This window comes from Dunckerocampus dactyliophorus, chromosome 11 (genome assembly GCF_027744805.1).
Source record: "Dunckerocampus dactyliophorus isolate RoL2022-P2 chromosome 11, RoL_Ddac_1.1, whole genome shotgun sequence".
NCBI lineage: Eukaryota > Metazoa > Chordata > Actinopteri > Syngnathiformes > Syngnathidae > Dunckerocampus > Dunckerocampus dactyliophorus.
Window position 1 is genome coordinate 9,007,537 of NC_072829.1, and position 20,217 is coordinate 9,027,753.

Genomic DNA, 20,217 nt, shown 5'->3' on the forward strand with positions numbered 1-20,217 from the left:
AGTACTTAGTTTTTGTGTTTAATCGCCACCACATCATAAAAAAAAAAAACATACATAAAAACTGTAATAACTGTACAAAGTTAAGTTCAGGAAAAAGGTGGCAAATAAAAACCGAAATATATGTCGGTGATAACAGTCGTGATGATTTGGACACCACATACTTTTTAGATGTCAAAACCTAATTCACCTTTACTCAGGTGGAGTAATTTGGCCCCATAACTACAGCTTAGCTTCTTGCTTTGCAGCTGGTGTGTGTTTGTAGGAAAACAGAAGGCGCTCAATATGCTTCCCGCTGTAAATAACGTGCGTGATGGTAGCGGACACTAAAGGTAACAATCGTTATTCGATTTCCAAAATGCCTGTTCTTCCTCAATTAGGGTTGGGTGATAATTCTTATATACCGGTCTAAGTCCTTCCAATGATAGGAAAATGACGTATACCGGTAGAAATGGTATTTTCAAACGCAGAGTTGATGACGTGTTTTCCCCATGACTGCGCACCACAAATCACTGTATTGTTGCATTGGCACTTCACGTCTACTGCCAGCGATGGCGGAGAAAGCAGAGCAAAAGAAAGAAAATTAGCATAGCTGAAGGCGGAGGACTATAGACTATTGACTATCTGCGTAGACTATAGACGAAGAAATTGTTGGTAAACGGGAGGTACCTCTAAAATATGGAAGTGGTTTGGTTTTGATAGAGCAGATATCTGTATTATAGACATGTGGAGTAGCCAAGCCACTCAACCATATATTAGCCTTATGGTCCACGACATAACCAGTGACTGGACTTTGAAGTCGTCCTGTCTCCAGACAAGTTTTTTTTTTTTTTTTACGGAGGAACATAGGTGAAAACATCGCAAGTGAGTTGAAGGATTTCCAGGAATGGGACTTAGATGAGTGTGTGTAACTACTGACAGTGAATCGAATGTTGTGAAAGCAGCAGCCCTCAACAACTGGAATAGACTGGCTTGCTTTGGACACTCTATACAGTGCCATAGGTAAGCTTATTTTTCATGTAATTAATTTTAACTCTATGGGTTAAGGTTTGTAGCTTTCTATGCAAGACTTTGCTGAATTTAATTATATCGTTGTATCGTGATACATCCCAGAAATATTGTGATACATGCTAAGGTCCATATCGCCCATCTCTATCGTGTATTTTACAAACAGCAAATCAATAGTGACTTCCACTAGACATCATTTTATAGGATGAAATTACAGTTAATATCAGGACCACTCAATAAAACCATGATATTCCTGTCAGGCTCTACTTTTTTTTTTTTTTCTTTTTAATGCCATATAGTGAGGGATCGATATTCGAACCGCGAGATAGCACGTGACGACGGTATATGATAGCAGCATCCAGGGTAACACGTATGTTTATATTTGTCATTTGTAGAACAACTCAAAATAATGCACAAGCCAGGGAAATTGCAGTACTGCAACAGAATTAGAAGTGATGAGACAGGCAAACAAGCCGTAGCACGAATGCTCAGTGCAAGTGCAGGCCAGCGAGGAGAGGGAGGGGGAATTTCCCCCAAGTTCAGTGGGGTAGGAATGGCCAAGTGTGAGCACGCATCTAAAAACCAAACGTGGCCCTTGAGTCCTTTTGCAAATGGAAAAGCATCTGTATACCAATTAGCTTAGTTTAGCCAATTAGGTGCAGCACAGTGGAAAAACTTGTGTGGAAAGGTAGAGGTGGGTAGGTATTGTATGCATGCATTGCTGATTTGGATCCTTTCCACCTTAGGAAAGTTGTTTGCCCCTCAGTATATTCTTATTTCAAGATAAGGAATTGCACTCTATTTGTCCTCTAGCTATGTAAAATTGTTTTTGTGCTCAGCATTTTTCAGCCAGTGTTTACGTGACCCTCTCCGCCTCTAAGCCCCCTCTGGCCTCAGTGTCCTGAACATTACGTACTTTGAGCAACATAGTTTGTGACAGGTAGCCTCCCAGTTGGCACAGATGCTTGATTTTACAATATCACCATCATCAAAATGTCTCATGTGTTTGGATATTGGCTATCTGAATGCAGTGATGTGAACATTTACGACAAGCAAACCTAAGACGCAATCTTCCAAAAGATGCGCCCAGCAGGCACATGTGGGTACCTTATATTGGTACAGTACATGCTTCTTTGGTTTACATTCTATTGTAATTATTAAGCTGCTTCCTGAAATGTATATTCCGGCCATGGTTTCATTTGTTTCAGACATGCTTAACAAGTTACACTGTGGATCATCACATGATTACTGTTGCACAAATCACCATGTTGGGTTTTGGGGGAGTAGATGATGTCATTGTCCAATTTGCATAAATGATTATGGTCACTGCGGGAGAGACTAAGTGAACAAAAAAACATGAAAACAAAACAGATGTGTTTAGAAATATAAATTAGCGTAAAATAGTCTTTTTGCTTAGTTTGTTGTTTTTTTTTAAATGTCACAAGCAAGACATGTGAGTGCTTTTAGATCAGGGTCGCCCATTACATCGATCGCGAGCTATTGGTCGATCTCAAAGGTAGTTTGGGTCGTTCGCATAAACGTCACTTTGTAGATGTCGTATGACATCAGTCAGCTGACATTAAGCTCCCCTCCTGATTTTGCTGTTGCTCCCCCAGCTACACACGGAGATGCAACTTTCATCTTTATTCTGATTTCAGGTAAACTAACTGAGCGGTAAGATGCATATATCTATAACAAAAGTTATCCGTTCACTTGTAGCAGCTAGTAGTGTACAAAAAAAAAAAAAAGAGTGCATTTTTTTATGGCTTTGTTTCCTGTTCTGAATGCCACTATAGAAATGCATGTTTACACTTCAATTTCTTAAGCTATTATTTCATGATTAATTGGAAAATGTGCCCATTGCTGAAACCTTTGTAATATGTTGCCTTGACCTTGACTGCATTGTCTTTTGCATAATCATTTTCATTTGTAATGTTTGATAGCAAATGCTAACTGAACTTACAACTGCGTTTCATACATGAACTTTGTCTAATGAATGCTATGTAGCTATTTTGACTGGCATATTACAGTACTCAGGTTATGTACACAAGTATTGAGGAATTATGTGTAATTATCTTTATTGCCATATTTAATTCTATTATGAATTATTGAATTATATCAACTTTTTTGATTACCTGTACACTTTGAAACTAATGTGAAATACTAATCACTAGTATTTAGTAGGGGTGTCACAAGACACCCAACTCATGAGACTAGACATGAGATTTTAACATTAATTTTAAAAGTACAAAGAAAAAATATGACTGGTCAAAAAGACTTTTTGACCGAAATAAGTCACAAAACAATGCAAGTATGTTTTGAAATGTTTGTCCCACAAACTGGTTCAGATATTATTGTCAACCTTTTTTGAGACCAAAGAAACCACTGTTCTAATAATATATAATAATAAAAATAAACAATAATAATAATAATAATAATAATCCAGCTCACTGTTTTTCTCTTAACTACTCGTCTTTGTCTATTTATGTCAGGGCTATCCAGCTGTCCTTTGATTTATAATAATAAAAACGACATATAAATACATTATACATACAGGTACATTTAAAGACAAATCTTTGTGTTTTTATTAGTTATTAGTATCAACATTTTTAGCTTTTTCTAGTTATATTATGCCTTTTTGCTCTAATGTTTTTATTTTTTACTTTTTCTGGGTTTTTGGTTATTTTATTTCTGCGATTAGTCATGTTCTGCAAATGGCCCCTGTGCCCCCCTTTGGACACCCATGCATGTTTGTTTTGCCAGGAAGGCGTGCGTGTCCAAACTCTACCTCCCTGGCTTTGTTGGTCAGGGGCTGGGTTGCATTCTGGAGTTTTTTTTTTAAATTATTATTATTATTATTATTTTTTACAGCTTTCAGACGTACATTGCACGTGTTATAACGTACATAAATATGCCATCCATCCATCTTCTACCGCTTACCCGAGGTCGGGATGGGGGGGCAGCAGCCTAAGCAGGGAGGCCCAGTTTTCCCTTTGCCCGGCCACTTCGTCCAGCTCCTCCCGGCAGATCCCGAGGTGTTCCCAAGCCAGTTGGGAGACATAGTCTCTCTTACGTGTCCTGGATACTGATAGTCCCCAAGGCCTTCTACTGATCAGACATGCTCTGAACACCTCCCCAGGGAGGCATCTGGGAGTCCCCAAGCTGTTGACTGTGCACTGCTTCAAATCTCTCCAAACCTGTCCGGAAGTCGTTCTCCATGGCTTCTCCTAACTCCACCCATGTCTGAGTTTTTGCCTCTGCGACTGCCAGAGCAGCAGACTGCTTGGCCTGCTGATACCCGTCAGCTGCCTTCGGAGTCACATGATGGTGATCGGTTGACAACTCTGCCCTCTCCTCACCCAAAGTGTCCAAAACATATGGCCACAAGTCCGATGATACGACCACAAAGTCAATCATCGAACTGCGTGCGAACTCCAAGTGCACGTGGACACCCTTTATGTTGAACATGGTGTTTGTTATCGACAATCTGTGATGAGCACAGAAGTCCAATAACAAAGCACCGCTCGGGTTCAGATCAGAAGGGGCCGTTCCTCCCAATCACGCCTCTCCAGGTCTCAGTGTTGCAGCCAACGTGAACGTTTAAGTCCCCCAGCAGAACACGGGAATCCCCCGAGGGAGCTCTCTCCAGTTCTCCAATTCTGAACTGCTGTTTGGCGCATAAGCGCAAACAACAGTTAGGACCTGTGCCCCACCTGAAGGCGGAGGGAAACTACCCTCTTGTTCACAGGGTAAACTCTAACACACAGGCCACGCCTCTCAATCCTGGCAACGCCAGAGTGGAATATAGTCCAGCACCTCTCGAGAGGACTGGTTCCAGAGCCCTTGCTGTGCGCTGAGGTGAGTAAACTATATCTAGCCGGAACTTCTCAACCTTGCGCACCAACTCAAGCTCCTTCCCTACCAGAGAGGTGACATTGCCAAGGTTGCCGCCTTTGGCTGCCACCTAGCTCACTCTGCACCCGACCGCTTTGGCCCCTCCCATGAGTGGTGAGCTCATTGGAGGGGGGACCCATGTCGTCTCTTCGGGCTGTGCCCGGCGGGCCCCATGGGTGTAGGCCTTGGCCACCAGACGCTCGCCATAGTGCCCCTTCTCTCGGCCTGGCTCCAGAGGGAGGGGGCTCCGGTGACCCGCATCTGGGCAAGGGAAAACGTGGTCCAATGGTTTGTTTCATCATGGGGGTCTATTGAGCCAGTCTTTGTTTGGTCCCTCACCCAGTTTGACATGGGTGACCCTACCAGAGGCATACAAGCCCCCGACAACTTAGCACCGAGGATCCTCGGGACACGCAAACTCCTCCACCACGGTAAGATACTTCATTACTATAGTTATAAATATAGTAAATATATATTTTTTCTCTATTTGTAGTAGTGTTATAGATCTTTGGGGACTTGGTCATTTTAAAAGCAGCTCGCAGGCTGAAAGTGTGAGCACCCCTGTTTTAGATGATACATCCTTTCATGTTAGTCTCCAAAAGTGTCCAATAAGACCAGAAAAGTTGGAAGATTATGTCACTTCTTTGAAAAAGACAATCTAAATGGATCTGAATACTCACAAACTTAGCAACATGGTTCCTTACTGCTATGTCTTGTTGTTCCCTGGCAGCCCAGGAGCATAGGAGGCATGTTAGGAAGCAGAGTTACTATGCCGTCCACTCTGCAGCATTGTCATGACAAGCTACATTCAAAGGCAGTCCCATTATGTGTTTATGAGCGAGGGTAGTACCAAATATATTTGTGGCGGTCCAAATGTATTGGCGGCAGGCCACTACAGATAAACGTATGTATGGGAACACTTTCTAACAGAGAGAATGTGTAGCAATGGATAGGTAGCTTATGCAGTGGTGAAAAAAGGAGAAAAAGGTTCATGATTACTGGAGTAAAAAACTAGAACTTTCTTGAATTGGAGATTAATAAAGTATCTATCTAGAAACACTACAGTATAATGTATAAATAAATGCAGAATATATTGTATATTAAGCAATAGCTCATGAATTAATGATACATGAATGCAATATATTGCTTTATATTGTTGAAATTGCTTCTCCATTTTTAGCCTATTTTAGCCTACCAGTACAATACAAACTATCCAAGTGTATACATAATCATATGTATCATGCGGGAGAATAAATATGATATGGTTGAGAAGGAACAGCGAGCCCTCTTTTCTTTGCCCTCGTGTGGGCGATAAGGCACTCTATCACGTTGCAGGCTAAGGGAGCGGTACTTTCAAGAACAGGTGTACAAGAGCCGCCTCTTAAGTCTTCAGACAGGTTCTTGTGAAGTTGGTATGATTAATCCGACGGCGCAGAGTTCCTTGAGTTCTTGTGTTCCTCACTGTGGAGACGGAAGATGAATGGGCCTACTGGGAGCTGTGATAGGGTACTATCTCACTCCTCCATCACTAGTGGGCCACTTGACTCTCCGACAAGCCGCTTCGAACAGAGGGGGGGCTCCTCATCACAGCAAGACATGGGTGTCCCACCTCGTCCATTCATCAAGATGAGTAATGTGCTCAAATACATGCAGAAATGCTTAACAGTTACAATGCAGAACATCACGTTTACACTTAACTCAAGTCAACATGTTCGAAAAGGAGTAGGAAGAAGTTGAGCTTATTTAATACTATTCCTTCTCGGAGTCTCTGTAATTACTGATAGTTTGTTCACTTTTTGTGTTTAGTTTATTCTCATATTGCACATTTTTTAATAAGGGAAGAAGAAAGTGTGAAAGTGTAAATATGGAGTATGTGATAGTAGCATTTGGCTTCCTCCATTATGTATCTTTCTATTGTTTTACTCCTCATATGTATATAAAAAAGAATATACTGTATATGCTGTACCTTTTGTGTGTGTGAGTGCATAAGAAACATTACATCCCGTGGCTTTTCTGAGGCGGTAAAACTGACCGTAGTTGCTATTCTGCCCATTGAGGTACCAGTCAAAACGCAAACAGCCATCATTGACAACTGGCCAGGCAGCACCTCCTGAGACGGGTTTGACTTCTAAGCACACACACTCAACAGTCATCACTTAAATGCTTTTATAAATTTGGATGACAATAGTTAAACCTCTGTAACATGCATACAGACAAAACAAACCATTTGTCCAAAAGATTGTCTAATTGAATTATGGTAGTACAGTGGCCACAGTAAACTGATACCATGTCAAGATCGTAATACAACACACAGCATTTGTGTGTCGGTTCTGTAGTTCCGGCTTTTCATGATGTCATGAATGAGAAATCAATTTCAATCAATCAATGTCAAGACACCCAACAATTTTAACAATTACATTTTTATTGAGAATAGCTATAGTTTTATGGGCAGAAAACAGTGCAAAAATAATAAACACTGCAGCTTTAACAGGGCTTGTGCTTGGGCCCTCGGAATTATAAATGATGAATGGATGGAACTTATAGTTGATGCGGACTTCCCGTACATCCTGGCGAGAGCAAATTCAATAGTGTTTCTCACCTTCTCTATCAAATTTGTGGCACACAAAAATAACCCCCTGAGAGGTTATTTAGCAGTTGCACTCAGTAAAAATGCATGGACAGTGAGTCACCAACGCATTGGGTGCTTGAGTTGGGCACTCGATTTTGCAGAATGATTCAGTACATGGCAAACTGACTAGTTTCTTACATGAAATATTGTACGAAAAACAAGTGAAAATGTTGGCTAAAAATTTTGACGAAAACCGAGGCATATAAAAATCCAAGTTTGACTATAGAAAAAGTTAATTATGTACACAATAGCGCTTCTTGGAGACACACTTGTCAGAGACAAGCGTGGACAAACACAACACATTAGCATTAAAACTACAGACACACAAAACGGTCCCAATAGGACTTACTAAAAGAACTTTTAGTAAATTTTAGTCTAAATTCCAGCTTCAAGGCTAGATTTTGCCCAGCACATTTTTGTGGGATCTCCTGAGATGTATTTAAAATCGTGAAAAATAGTATAATGTGGGACCTTTGCGGATAGTATAAGGCGGTGTGTGCTTGCTTCATGCATGTTAATTAATTTTTTCAGTACCAGTTGTGGGCCTGCTGCTGGCAGAGTGGGATGAGGTTGGAGGATCACTGCGACCTTCTTAGTGGCCTGAGAGCTGTGTTGGCATGCTATGACTGATGCAGATTATCATAGCCGGAGAAAGCCAATTACTCCAGTCATCATGTCACCCTTCGGGGCCCTCTTGGTGGAATGAAATGCATTACAGTATTATTGTGCCAGCCAGTTCTGTATTTTCCCTTCACTGACCTCCCCTCCCCAGCTTGGAGTGCTAATAGCGCCATCAATGGGAGCCTCAGAGCCCTCCTGACTCGGATGAGCTTCTGCTCCACAAAGCAAGGGAGGTCGTGCCTCTTGGAGGAGTAGAGGAATTACATGCTCTTTTGTCTTCTCACAAGACAATACCGTTTTTATTGTGACAGTCGGGCGTCCTTGGCGTGACTCTCGGGATGTATACACTGTGTTGTAGAGTTGGGAGCATATCTCGGTGGCGTCTTCTATGAGTTGAGCAAACAGCCACTCATCAGATGTTTGTTGTCTTTTCAGAAACAAGCCAAAGAAGCTGGAATCCAACAAGACAGCTGTGTGTCTGCCATGTACAAAGACTACAGAGCCAGCAGAGTCACAGGTAAGAGGCAACGGTGTGGGGATGTTTGCGCTGTGGGTTAGCTTTGAGTGAAAACTGCACTCTCCTCATGGGCGACGGGGCCGCCATGTTGACATAGTGGGAACGCTCTGGAGTCATCTCATTGGACGTTTGCTGATCCGAGCTGCTGGACAGGCATTGCCCTGCACCCCTTGGATATCTATTTTGATACATTTATTGTTGCTGTTGCAACACAAGACCCGTATCTTCACTTTCAAACTACTGTTACGCATTTTTACTTCAAAATATGCTCATGTGATCAAAGTTATACCAATATCTGGCAACGTCAAAGGTTTCTGTGCAGTACTCAAGTGTAAAGTCTAAAGTACGTAGTGGTGCAAAAAAACAAGAAAAAGTCACATTTTAACCAGTTTTGTCAGATTTTCCTCTGAGAAAAGTTGAAAACCTGCATGGCGTTGTGTGGAAAAAAAAGTGATTGCCCCCTAAAGATAATAACTGGTTGGGCCACCCTTAGCAGCAACAACTTCTCAAGTGTTTGCAGTAATTTGCAATGAGTCTCTTACAGCGCTTAGGAGGAATTTTTAGCCGACTCATCTTTGCAGAATTGTTGCATTAGAAGGTTTTCCAACATGAAGCGCCTTTTTAAGGTCATGCCACAGCATCTCAGTAGGATTCAGGTCAGGACTTTGACTAGGCCACTCCAAAGTCTTCATTTTGTTTTTCTTCGTACATTCAGAAGTGGACTTGGTGTGTATTGGATCATTGTCCTGCTGCAGAACTCAAGTTGGTTTCAGCTTGAGGTTACGAACAGATGGCCGGACATTCTCCTACAGGATTTTTTGGTCACCATTATACTTGTAGAACGGCCACCTGCCTATAGCGGCCACTGAAAAATCCCCCGCAATGAAGCCGTCGTATGTAGACTTTAATTACTGAGTCCTCGCTCAGTCACAATCATTCACAAGATCCACACAAACTGTCAGTTGTTCCACATAAAAAAGCCGTCTTCTTTTGAGCTTGCTATTTCCTGGTCAAACATGTAACTTTAAGAACATTTGCAACAAAACATTACCGCAAAGTAGGCTGGGAACAGGACGTGCTCCCAGCGACGCTACAATACAATACTGCATGTTAAAAAGGCAGCGGGAGCAAAACTGAGTTCGGTTGTACTTATTTGAAGTATTTTAGAATGTACTCACGTTATTTTTCATCAATCCTCATCCACAAATCCATCAAAGTCCTCATCTTCTGTATTCGACACAAAAAAGCTGTCTTCTTTTCCATTCGCTACTAGTCTGTTAACTTGTCAGTGTTATTCAGCTCCGAAGCAAAGAAGGAAACTTCTCCTGTTGCTTCTGCCAACTTTATTGAACGCGACCACCAAAGAGCAAACAGAACACACACACACACACACACACACACGTCTCGTCTCTCCTTCCTGCTTGCTCACAAGCCAAAGGTTAAACAAGCCCCACTACATAGCTGTCCAGGCAATGCCTGGAACAAGTGACACCGTTTATTTCCTGGTGTGAGACAATGTGCACAATGTGTGTCAATACTGTAATGCCGCTTGTTGTGGGGAAGGAGAGACTCACGTCGCCGATGCACTTTAATCGCTTTATTAACGGCGGAGAACACTGCAGGACTTTACATCCACGCCAACATAAACACACTTCCCAACTCTCTCGAAACTCACAGCTAGCACTGAGCCTAGCTCTCCTGCTCGGGACGCCCACCGTCACTTCCCGTCACTTCCTGATGAACTAAAGTTGTAATGACACTCTACCGTATAAAAAGTAAAATATTAAAAACAAGCGTAAGACATTACTAGCACAGCTTTGTTCTGTGGGTGGTGGATAATAACAAGCCTAGTAGTGCTGTACAACTTTTATCCCCAGTCCCACAGTGCCCTCTACTGGTCAACATTATTATTATTATTTTTCCCCTTTTTTTCCTTTTTTTTCCCCTCTACTGGTCAACATTTAAACTGGACGCCAACCTGTCTATAGAGGCCATCTGTCTATAGCGGCTACTTTTGCAGTCTCCCTCTAGTGGCCCCTATAGACAAGTTTGACTGTATATATATCGCTCCCTCACTCTATTGTGTTTTTTCAAAAATGTATGAATAAATTATTGCTGTTTCGTGGTTGACTAAGGCCTATTATTAGTGAAAAAAAATATTGACATAAAACATTGACACATGACATCACATTACCTTACCTTCATACTGCATGTAGTCAGCCATGGCATGTCCAACATGATAGAGTGAAAATACGTTTTTCTCCCATTCCGTGTGGAAGTGGTAAGTTTTTGGCTTCTTCCTTTGTCCTTCTTCCCCACTTCGTTTGAAACCCCTTCTTAAGTTTAGAATAAATAAATTGGAGGCTAACTAGCTAGCTCGCTAGCCTGCTATGCTTGTAAACAAAGGATAATAGGAGTGTAAAGGTGACAATAGGGGTGTTATTTCATGTCTACAGGGCTCTAATAATGGTAAAAAAAAAATGAGATTTTGAAAGTCATAAACAGGTTTTCGATGCTCTAACTACGAAAATATTCAATTTATTAATATTGAATCCTACTTCGGAAATTCAGTTATCGCGGCCGGGTCTGGAACCTATTAACCGCAGTAAACGAGGGATGATTATACGTATGTTTTTATATATATATATAATCATGATTTGGAGTGCATGAGAAAACAGTTTTTGACCACACGGTCATTAACAAGTATGTTGCACAATACAGCAGCAACACAGTGTTGTAATAGGAAAGTATTATTTATATATTTTGTAAATGTAAGGAGCAAACTGCACAGCCAGCATGAATACTGGCAATACAACATGTGTATGATCATCATGCCAACAGATGAGCATTTTAATATTTTAAAGCGCATGCAGAGATACATAATGCTGGACGTTGCTTACAGCCATAGCATTGATCCAATGTTTTTTACCCTGCAGAAATTAAGAAATGCTTGCTTTTGTTGGCACACATCCAGCTACTATAGGGGACTTGGAGTGTGTGTGAATAGAGGCATAAATTTCTCTCTTTACAGTAAGAGAGAAAAGGGTATCGCCATCTACCAGTGGTTGCTTTGAATGATCATTGTCGCCTTTGAGAAAAACTAGAATGCATGGATTCTCTCTACTGGACATGAATTGTGCTTCAAGAAGAGACAAAAAACCGTTCCAACACTGCGGGACAGTTTAAAAAATGAGGTTCGAGGCTGTAAAAGGCAGCCTTTTATTTTTTTGATGGTGGCTGTGAGATGGCTGCGTCCTCTGCCATTACTCTTACGCAGCACAATATGCTGGTGATAATGAGCGCTCAGCCTGATACACTTGGCCTTTTCTCCTCCTCCTCCTCCCTGCTTGTCTGCTCCGCTTGCTCTCTCGTCGCCTCTCGCTTTCTTCTTGCATTTTTAAAAATGTTTTATACCATACACTTTCCTCTGTGTTTGCCTTCGTTGGGTCAGCTTTAATTATCTTCCTGTCACTTTTCTTTCCTCTGCTGGTGAAAGCACACCATTTTTATATTCATCTCAGGTCCGTCTGTGAGATAAGTAGAGATGGTGAGCTTTTTCTTCTGACCAATTACAGCTTCATTTGTATGCGGACTTGGGAGATATTTATTGTCTTTCATGGGATGGAAGATTTTCTCTCTGAATGTTCTGAACTCCTGTTTCTTGGCCAGTTGTATCGAGTGGAATGATGTTTCCAGGAGGAGTTTTGTCATTTTCTCATACCGGAAATACAAATAATCCAATTTAGGCAATGTTTTAAGTAAGAATATTCACATTGTGTTCCATTCAAGTGTATAAATAAGTTAACCCTACAACTATACATACATAAAATAAAATAAAATAAAACAATCAACCCTTTAATGAGGTGTGTCGGAAGTGTAGCCTGTATGGACTTAATGCATCTTGCTTACTCTTAACTATCAAACAAATGCAAAAATAAGTTAACCGCTCTACCGCTATAAAACTTAAAATAATAATTCAATTGTGTATTCACTAAAAACTCTGATGACGCATGCTTGTGCCTGGGGGGTTTGTCTTCTCCATTTTAAAACTAAAGAAGCTTAACTGTTATTTTATTACAAACGTCCAGTTTTTGTCACTGTAACCGTTTTGTACTGAGCAGCCAGGAGACTATTCTTATCGCAAACAGAGCTTTGGCATTGGCATAGCATCGGAATCGGCGCACATTCCGGTATCAGGATTGGAAGTGAAAAAATGTGGATCGGGCATATGAATACTATTTTTAGTTTTTCTGATTTTTGTTTTGTTTTTACTACGTTTTTTTGTTTGTTTTTACTTTTCCTTTTGTATTGTTTTTACTTCTTTTTACACTTGTGGGACAATTTAGATGTGGAATGCGCAACCGTGACGCAAATCACATTTGTTTCAATGGCTTCATGACATTGTTAACATATTTTTACACGTATGTAGCAGTTATAGTGTCACTACACGGTTAATAAAATGTATTTTATGACGCCATTGGGATTGGTTATTTCTATTTTCATGATTTCCTATTGGCAAAATAAGAACAAATCTCCTTTCCGCATCCAGAGCCATGTTGTGGCTTTCTCAGCTGCGTCGGTGGTGGTCTTGAGGAGTGAGTGGCCCACAAATCCTCTGCACCCTACTTCAATACATCTCGCCTTCAACATCTCGTGCTCTCGACGGCTGATGACCAGGTGATTGTATTTGCTCATCAAGAAATAAATAAAAGATTGTTTGATAGACTGTATTCTGCATTGCCAAATAACACCGCAGTGCTTTTCCCTTTTGTTTGTATGAGAGTGTTGAACACAGCTTAATGCTGCTACATCCCTGTGGCAAGGCTAGCTGTAGAACGTATCTGAGGGGCAGCAAGTGCAACATTCAAAGGGTTAACAGTTGTTTGGCACTCAGGGTGTTTGAGAGCCATTTTCCTCAATAATCATTCTAAGGGAGAAGACCTCTAAACAGGGCTGGCCTCCTTTTGGATTTCGCCTAATCCACATTTCCAGAACAGATGCTGCCGTCACCATAGCTGGAACGTTTCCTTCTCTCTCTGTCTCACGTCGTAAAATAAGTATGGCAAACACGGTGCTACAGCTGAAAACACATTAGCTACTAGTTACTTTTTACGATGCCTTGTTACTGTTGCACGACCCATTACATTTCACCCCAGCAGGAGTAGTGGGTCGGTATGCTGGAAACGACAAAGCTCGGTTAATCAGATGTGACTTAAGCTGGGGAGTCACCTCAACCTTTCCCTGTTTACCATCCGTCAGCATGCAGGGGAGGTGCAAAAAGGAAGAGGTCAAATGTAGACTGTGCAAGAACCCAAAAGGCAGCGATATAACCACTCTTTGATGCATATGTTCTTTTCTCCATAGAGTCAGTGACATTTTTAACTTGAATATTCATTCATCTTAAAATGGACAAAAACACAGCAGTCGGTTTTGAGCGACTGCTTTCCTAAATATCGTCATTGTTTCACGAGAACGGCGATATTGATACAGCTCGGTGCCTTCCATCTTTAAGTCAGACCTGACTGGTGTGATTTGGCAAATGACTCTTTTAAAAAGGCAAGAAGGAAAAACCTCCCTGGTGAAAATGAATAAAGTACATACTCGTTAAGAAACCAGGGTTGCGCCTCGCTCTCTCTTAAAATTTAAGCGCGGTAGTCACAGATGAGGCCGTGCTTCCATGTAATATGCAGTAATTCATTATGAATTATTCATTCAAATGAGAGCATTTGCCTGTTAAAGCAACAAACGTATTAAGAATCCGATAAGATCCAAGTGGGTCAAATGGGTGTGTGTTTCTGCTTTAACGCGGGCACTACCGTGGAACCTTAGTGGGCCAACACAGTTTTGGGACACTGGTCAACCTCCGATTTGTTTGTATTTTAACTGTTCTTGCAGTGAGAAATAATGCATTATATCTTTTACTTAGTGCATTGTTTGAAAAAATACAAATATATATATACTGTGTGTGTGTGTGTATAGGTGTGTGTGTGTGTGTGTGTGTGTGTGTGTACATACATATATGTATCTATATATGTGTATATATATGTATATGTGTGTGTGTGTGTGTGTGTGTGTATACATACATATATGTATCTATATATGTGTGTATATATATATGTGTATATATGTGTGTGTGTGTGTGTGTGTGTGTATACATATATGTATCTATCTATATATGTGTGTGTGTGTGTGTGTGTGTGTGTGTGTGTGTGTATGTATGTATGTAAATAAATAATGTAAAAATAATACTTATTCACTTTTTTTTAAACTTGCAAACAATTGAGTGTGCATATTTACATATGTGAGGGGGTTATAGAACATAAAACATAGGACAAGTAACTATGGTGTACAAGAGGAACAGACAGTATTTTATGTAGCAATATTCATATTGTCTTTCATAAAAAAGGTAACATTATTGCTATAATAAAACTGTACAAAATAATAAACTACTAAAATAAAATAAAACGTCTCACCCCATCTTTGTTTTTAACGTCTTAGCACTCATAAAAGTGTAAAAAATAAGTTAACGGGTGTATAGTATAACAGGAGATGTCTCCTCACCAACTACTTTGATGATGCGTGCCTGTGCCTGGGAGGCTACCCACTTCATTTTTAGACTGAACAAAACTGACTCTTCTTCTTGAATTACTCATGTCCACCTATTGCCACTTTAGCCATGTTGTACTGAGCAGCCAGGACAGAATCCGTATGTGCCGATTCTGTCGCTACCTTGGTCCCATTTCTGATTTGATGGTTATCATCTCTCATAGAAAGCCAAGGAAAACTCTATTCGAGGCTAACTGAGCGTAAGTCTTGCACCACATTGAGACCACGCGTCAAGATTTTTCCAGATAATGTTGCGATTTATTCATGTGTTCTTTTCTACAAAGCTATCTATGCACTCTATTAGCGTTGCATCTTTATTCGTTTCTTTCACTGTTAGAAGATTGGTAACCTGCTAGATGCTAAACACAGGAAGTGAACAAACTATCAGTAACTGGTTAGACAGGAAGAAGGGGTACGATTGAATAAGCTCTGCTTTTTCCTACTCCTTTTCGGACCTGTCGAACCATACAAGTGCAAACGCGTGCTGCACTGTAATGTATGACCAGTTTTCCAGATTGCACAGATCTGAAACATCTGTTTTCTTTTTGGGTATTTCCCCTTTTAAAAAATGCTGACGTGAGGGTATCCACCCTGCTTTCAAGCCAGGTGCTATATTTGACATACAAGTAGAATAAAAGAAGGGGGGATGGTGGAGTGGGTGGTGGTACCAGCTCCAGACGCACACATGAACCATAAAAGCAAGCTTTCATCTGCGGAGGCACACAGAGTCAAATTAGTGTTGTATTTGACTGTTTTTGCTACACTTAACAGGCCAGAGAGCGGAGTGAGAGAGATGGTGTTGTTAAAACAAAATCCAGACATTGGTTCCCGGGGGCCACTGGAATTGAATGAGTGTATGCACTGGCTGTTACTCATTACTGCTGGCTGACAGGGGTAATTGAATTTTCCTGCTGCAAAACATTCCCTTTTATTTATGACAAGTCTTTTCTGATTAAAACACACACGCCACCAGTTGTCGGCTTTGCATTTTTGTTTTACACATATCTTTAAATGCAGATAATAAATAACTCCAGCCTCATGAAGCTTCTTCGATGCTCAGCGCTCTAACTCGAAGCGTGTGTTTCTCGTTTCCCCTCACTTAATCCGTTTAACGCAAGGCAGATAATACACTTTCGTCCATCCCAAAAAAACGTTTCAACGTTTGAGGCTGTGGTCCAAATGTGTCAGACGGGGTCCCCCACGTTGTGTCGCCATGCGTCTGAAGTGTTTCCAAGGCATTCTGTCAGTAACATAGCATGAAATAACAGTTGAAGACTAGAAACACTGGCTTTGATTCTGTTGCTGTGTGTGTACAGTATATTTAGAAGAGTGTGGGATTCCTGTGAAATTTTTTCAAGAACGCACACCGGATGCATTCAGTAGGTTGTCTCAGCGGCATGACTAAGGGGGTTAGCTTTGCCGTTCAGCAAGTGGTTTGACCCCCCACTTTTCCTTTGACTTTCCATAAGACTAAGCCTGAACCCGATGATTTATGAATGGCAGGAAGGGAGAAAGAATTATTTTCTTTTTACTCGGGGGAGGGGGGGGTATTGCTCCACATATTCATCATTTGATTTTTCCAGTGCGGAGGCCCGCTGTTTTCCCACACAGTACACATTAAGTAAGGAAGAAGAAGTGAAACTGCACTGTGAAATAATCACTGTGGTCCACTCAATTAATGAACGCAGTGCAGCCCGGCCTTTGGCTAGTGTGAGTCATGGCTAGCATTAGTGCCAAGGAAAAGCCAGAGCTTGAAAATCATCTTCTGTCGTTAACACTAGAAGTCCCACATCCCAGCCATTTGGCTTTTCTAACATAAATCCCAAAAGACTGCCAAGTGGCTAGATTAGTTTTGAACTAACATCCTAATACACTCCTGATCAAAATCTTAAGACCAGTTAAAAAATTGCTAGAACTTGCATTTTGCACATTTGGATCTTAATGAGGTTTTAAGTAGAGCTACAATATGCAAAAGCAAGAAGGGGGAGTGAGACAAAAAACACTTATGAAAAAGTAATATATTGAAAACAACAATTAAACTGAAATAGGCTGTTTATCAGCTGATCAAAAGTTTAAGACCATTGCTCAAAAAATAACAAAAACCTCTCCAAACCAGAACAAAACATTTCCTCAGTAGGACTCAGTAATGAGTAGCTCCACCATTCTTGTTAATCACTTCAAAAATTGGTTTGGGCATGCTTGATGCGAGTGTTTCCAGGAGGCGAGTGGGAACATTGCTCCATGTGGTGAAGATGGCTTCACCAAGGGCATCAACTGTCTGGAACTGATGGCCATTTTTATAAACTTCCCTTGCCATCCATCCCCAAATGTTCTCGATTTGATTTAAATGAAGGGAACATTCAGGATGGTCCAAAAGAGTGATCTTATTCTCCCTGAAGAAGTCCTTGCTCAAGCGAAATATGCCCTTTTTTGCTGTATTTTATGAACAAGATAAATGACATTATATATTTGTATGTATTAACCGCTCCAAATGCACTGAAAATTTTAATCATGCTAAAAGATAGCACACGTGGCTGAAAAGCTAAAACAGTCTCTCTAATAATAGTAGAACATTTTAATCACACTTAACAACGTTATTATGAGCCATGAAGGGTTGCGTTGAAAGACACTGTAATTTTTTCAGTTGAATGCACTCTTTTTAGTTTAAATGTTTTTACTGGGATTTCTGAGCAAACTTAAAGGCAGCAAATTGCACTTCCGCAGTAAGGGTTACGGTAGTTAATGATAAAAATATCCACTTACTGTACACCCCTAACTATGACTGATGCTGCAATTGTTGTGGGCTGTTTTGGCAGCTAATAGCACAAACTCCAAGGTATCGGCACAAACAAACGGTTCTGAAATATTGGACTTTTTCTGCAAGATCAAATGTGAGTTCATGGAAAAAGCAATGACGTGGGCATTATGTTACACATTGCATCCAGTCATTTGTGCTGATGTCATCCCTATACTGCTCACATCCGTAAGATGGCCTTTTTGCATCGTATCTTGAGATTGATATGGTATGGTGTGATGCATTAGCAGGCAATGTGACCCTCATTTCATTCCTTTTGTTGGCTTTTTGCTCTGCAAATGTCCTTCTAAGGGAATTGCAGTTTCTACGTGACAACAGTCAGTGGTAGTGATTGAAGTAGCAGAGGTTAAAAGTTAAATCAGGCTTCTTCTTATTTTATTTTTCCAAGTCAAAACCAGTCAACTACTGATTTTGAATGTAAGAATGCAAGAGGCTTTGAGGTATCTTTTTTGTTGTTCTTTTTTTTGTCTGCAATGCAATTTTCCAAACCCATTTTCCTCTCAGTTAACTGGCGATCTCTCGTAAATCTTGTTTGTCAAGCACATTTCCTGATTTGTCTCAGTCAGTGAAACTGTGTTTTTGTGCACTTTTCAGTTGTGGAAATTGCAGCAGTAAAACACACACATAGTTTAGAAAAGACCTGACGACATGAATTTGTATTTTGTGTGTTTGTGCGCGTGCGTGCGTGCGTGCGTGCGTGCGTGCGTGCGTGCGTGTGTGTGTGTGTGTGTGTGTGTGTGTGTGTGTGTGTGTGTGTGTGTGTAGGCACTGCCCTTGGATTTTAACTCTAACTACATATAATTTATGTAGCAAGGATAAGCATTTTACCTGATCAGGTGACCATGTCGATGCTGAATCCAGCCTAAAGGTAGATAATGAGTTGAATCGATAAATGATTCAAGCTGACCAGTGCAGCAGTGCACAATATTCACACACATGTACACACAACACTTTTTTCCTTTGGGCCTTTTTTTTGTTTGTTGGTGTTTTCACACCAAGCTTGTTGGGACCCCAAAGAATTTGGTACCGAGCTGAGGCTGGTCTGCATCAAGTGTTCGGTCCAGATTACGTTTCAACCAAGTGACTAACTCGTCAACACATCCTTTCTCAACGTATCAATCTGCTCAACACTATAATCATCACACAGCAACTTAACAAGCAACAGGTAGACAACGACCACTACTAGTGGAGGATAATGAATAACTATGTTCACTCTTAACACCTAACCTTTGCAACTTTTTACAAAACAAGTGCCGCAGAGGATGCTGGGAAGCATGCATCCAGCTTGCTTTTACGCCACTTGTTTTGAGGACCCTGCCTCACGTGACATTTGTAGCACCCCCAATATGTTGTGGTCAAAATGGTTTAATGGTAATGGTAATTTTATCTGAACCTGCATACACATTGCAATGAAATACATCACATAGTACAATTCGCAGTGCGTGGGTTTTCTTCGTGTACGGTTTCTGCCCACATCCCAAAAACATGCATGTGGCTAATTTCGGTTAATTTCGGCTAATTTGTCTCTAAATTGTCCAAAGGTGTCAATGTGTGGGTGTACTTGCACGGAGCCAGTCGTACCGTGCATGGGCCCACGTTAACACCTAAAGCATGGTATGTTTGGCTAGTGTGAGCGCACGTTTGCCTTCTTTTGGCACGTTTGGAAGAGTCTAGCGCCCGGCACGATTCCATGCCCACGCACATGCACACACGGAATGTAGTGGAGTCATCGAATGGCTGTAATGCAACCGCTCCGTTGTTAATGATAACCAACACAATTCATAATCTAGATTAGATACAAAGACTCAATGATCCAAAAGTGAAACCCGCACAACACCCGCTCACCCACAACTGCATTTGTGTGCGTAATAAAAATCATTAAATTAATGTGATCGCTCGAGTGCAAATTCATGGTATCGGGAACCTTGCACAAAATACTGTATATAATTGCAACAACTCCAAATAAGACAGAGAATAGTCCACTAGTCTGAAAAATTGCATTAATACAGCAGTATAGAAGTGATAGGGCAGGTAAAAGGCCATGGCACGAGTGTACAGTGTGAGCGCAGGCCAGCGGGGCCCAGGAGACAGAGGTGTAATTGCGCCCAAGACCAGCACGGTACGAATGGC

General features: G+C 41.1%; 1 protein-coding gene across 3 annotated transcripts in view; it reads left to right on the plus strand.

Moving 5' to 3' along the window:
• enox2 (ecto-NOX disulfide-thiol exchanger 2) overlaps nucleotides 1-20,217 on the plus strand; it is a 246,205-nt gene that overhangs the window by 49,983 nt on the left and 176,005 nt on the right. For all 3 annotated transcript variants that reach the window (XM_054792439.1, XM_054792442.1, XM_054792440.1), the window contains exon 5: nucleotides 8,585-8,666. In XM_054792439.1, coding sequence (XP_054648414.1) covers nucleotides 8,633-8,666 — 34 coding nt within the window. In that variant the 5' untranslated portion in view covers nucleotides 8,585-8,632. The remainder of the gene's footprint in view (nucleotides 1-8,584; nucleotides 8,667-20,217) is intronic.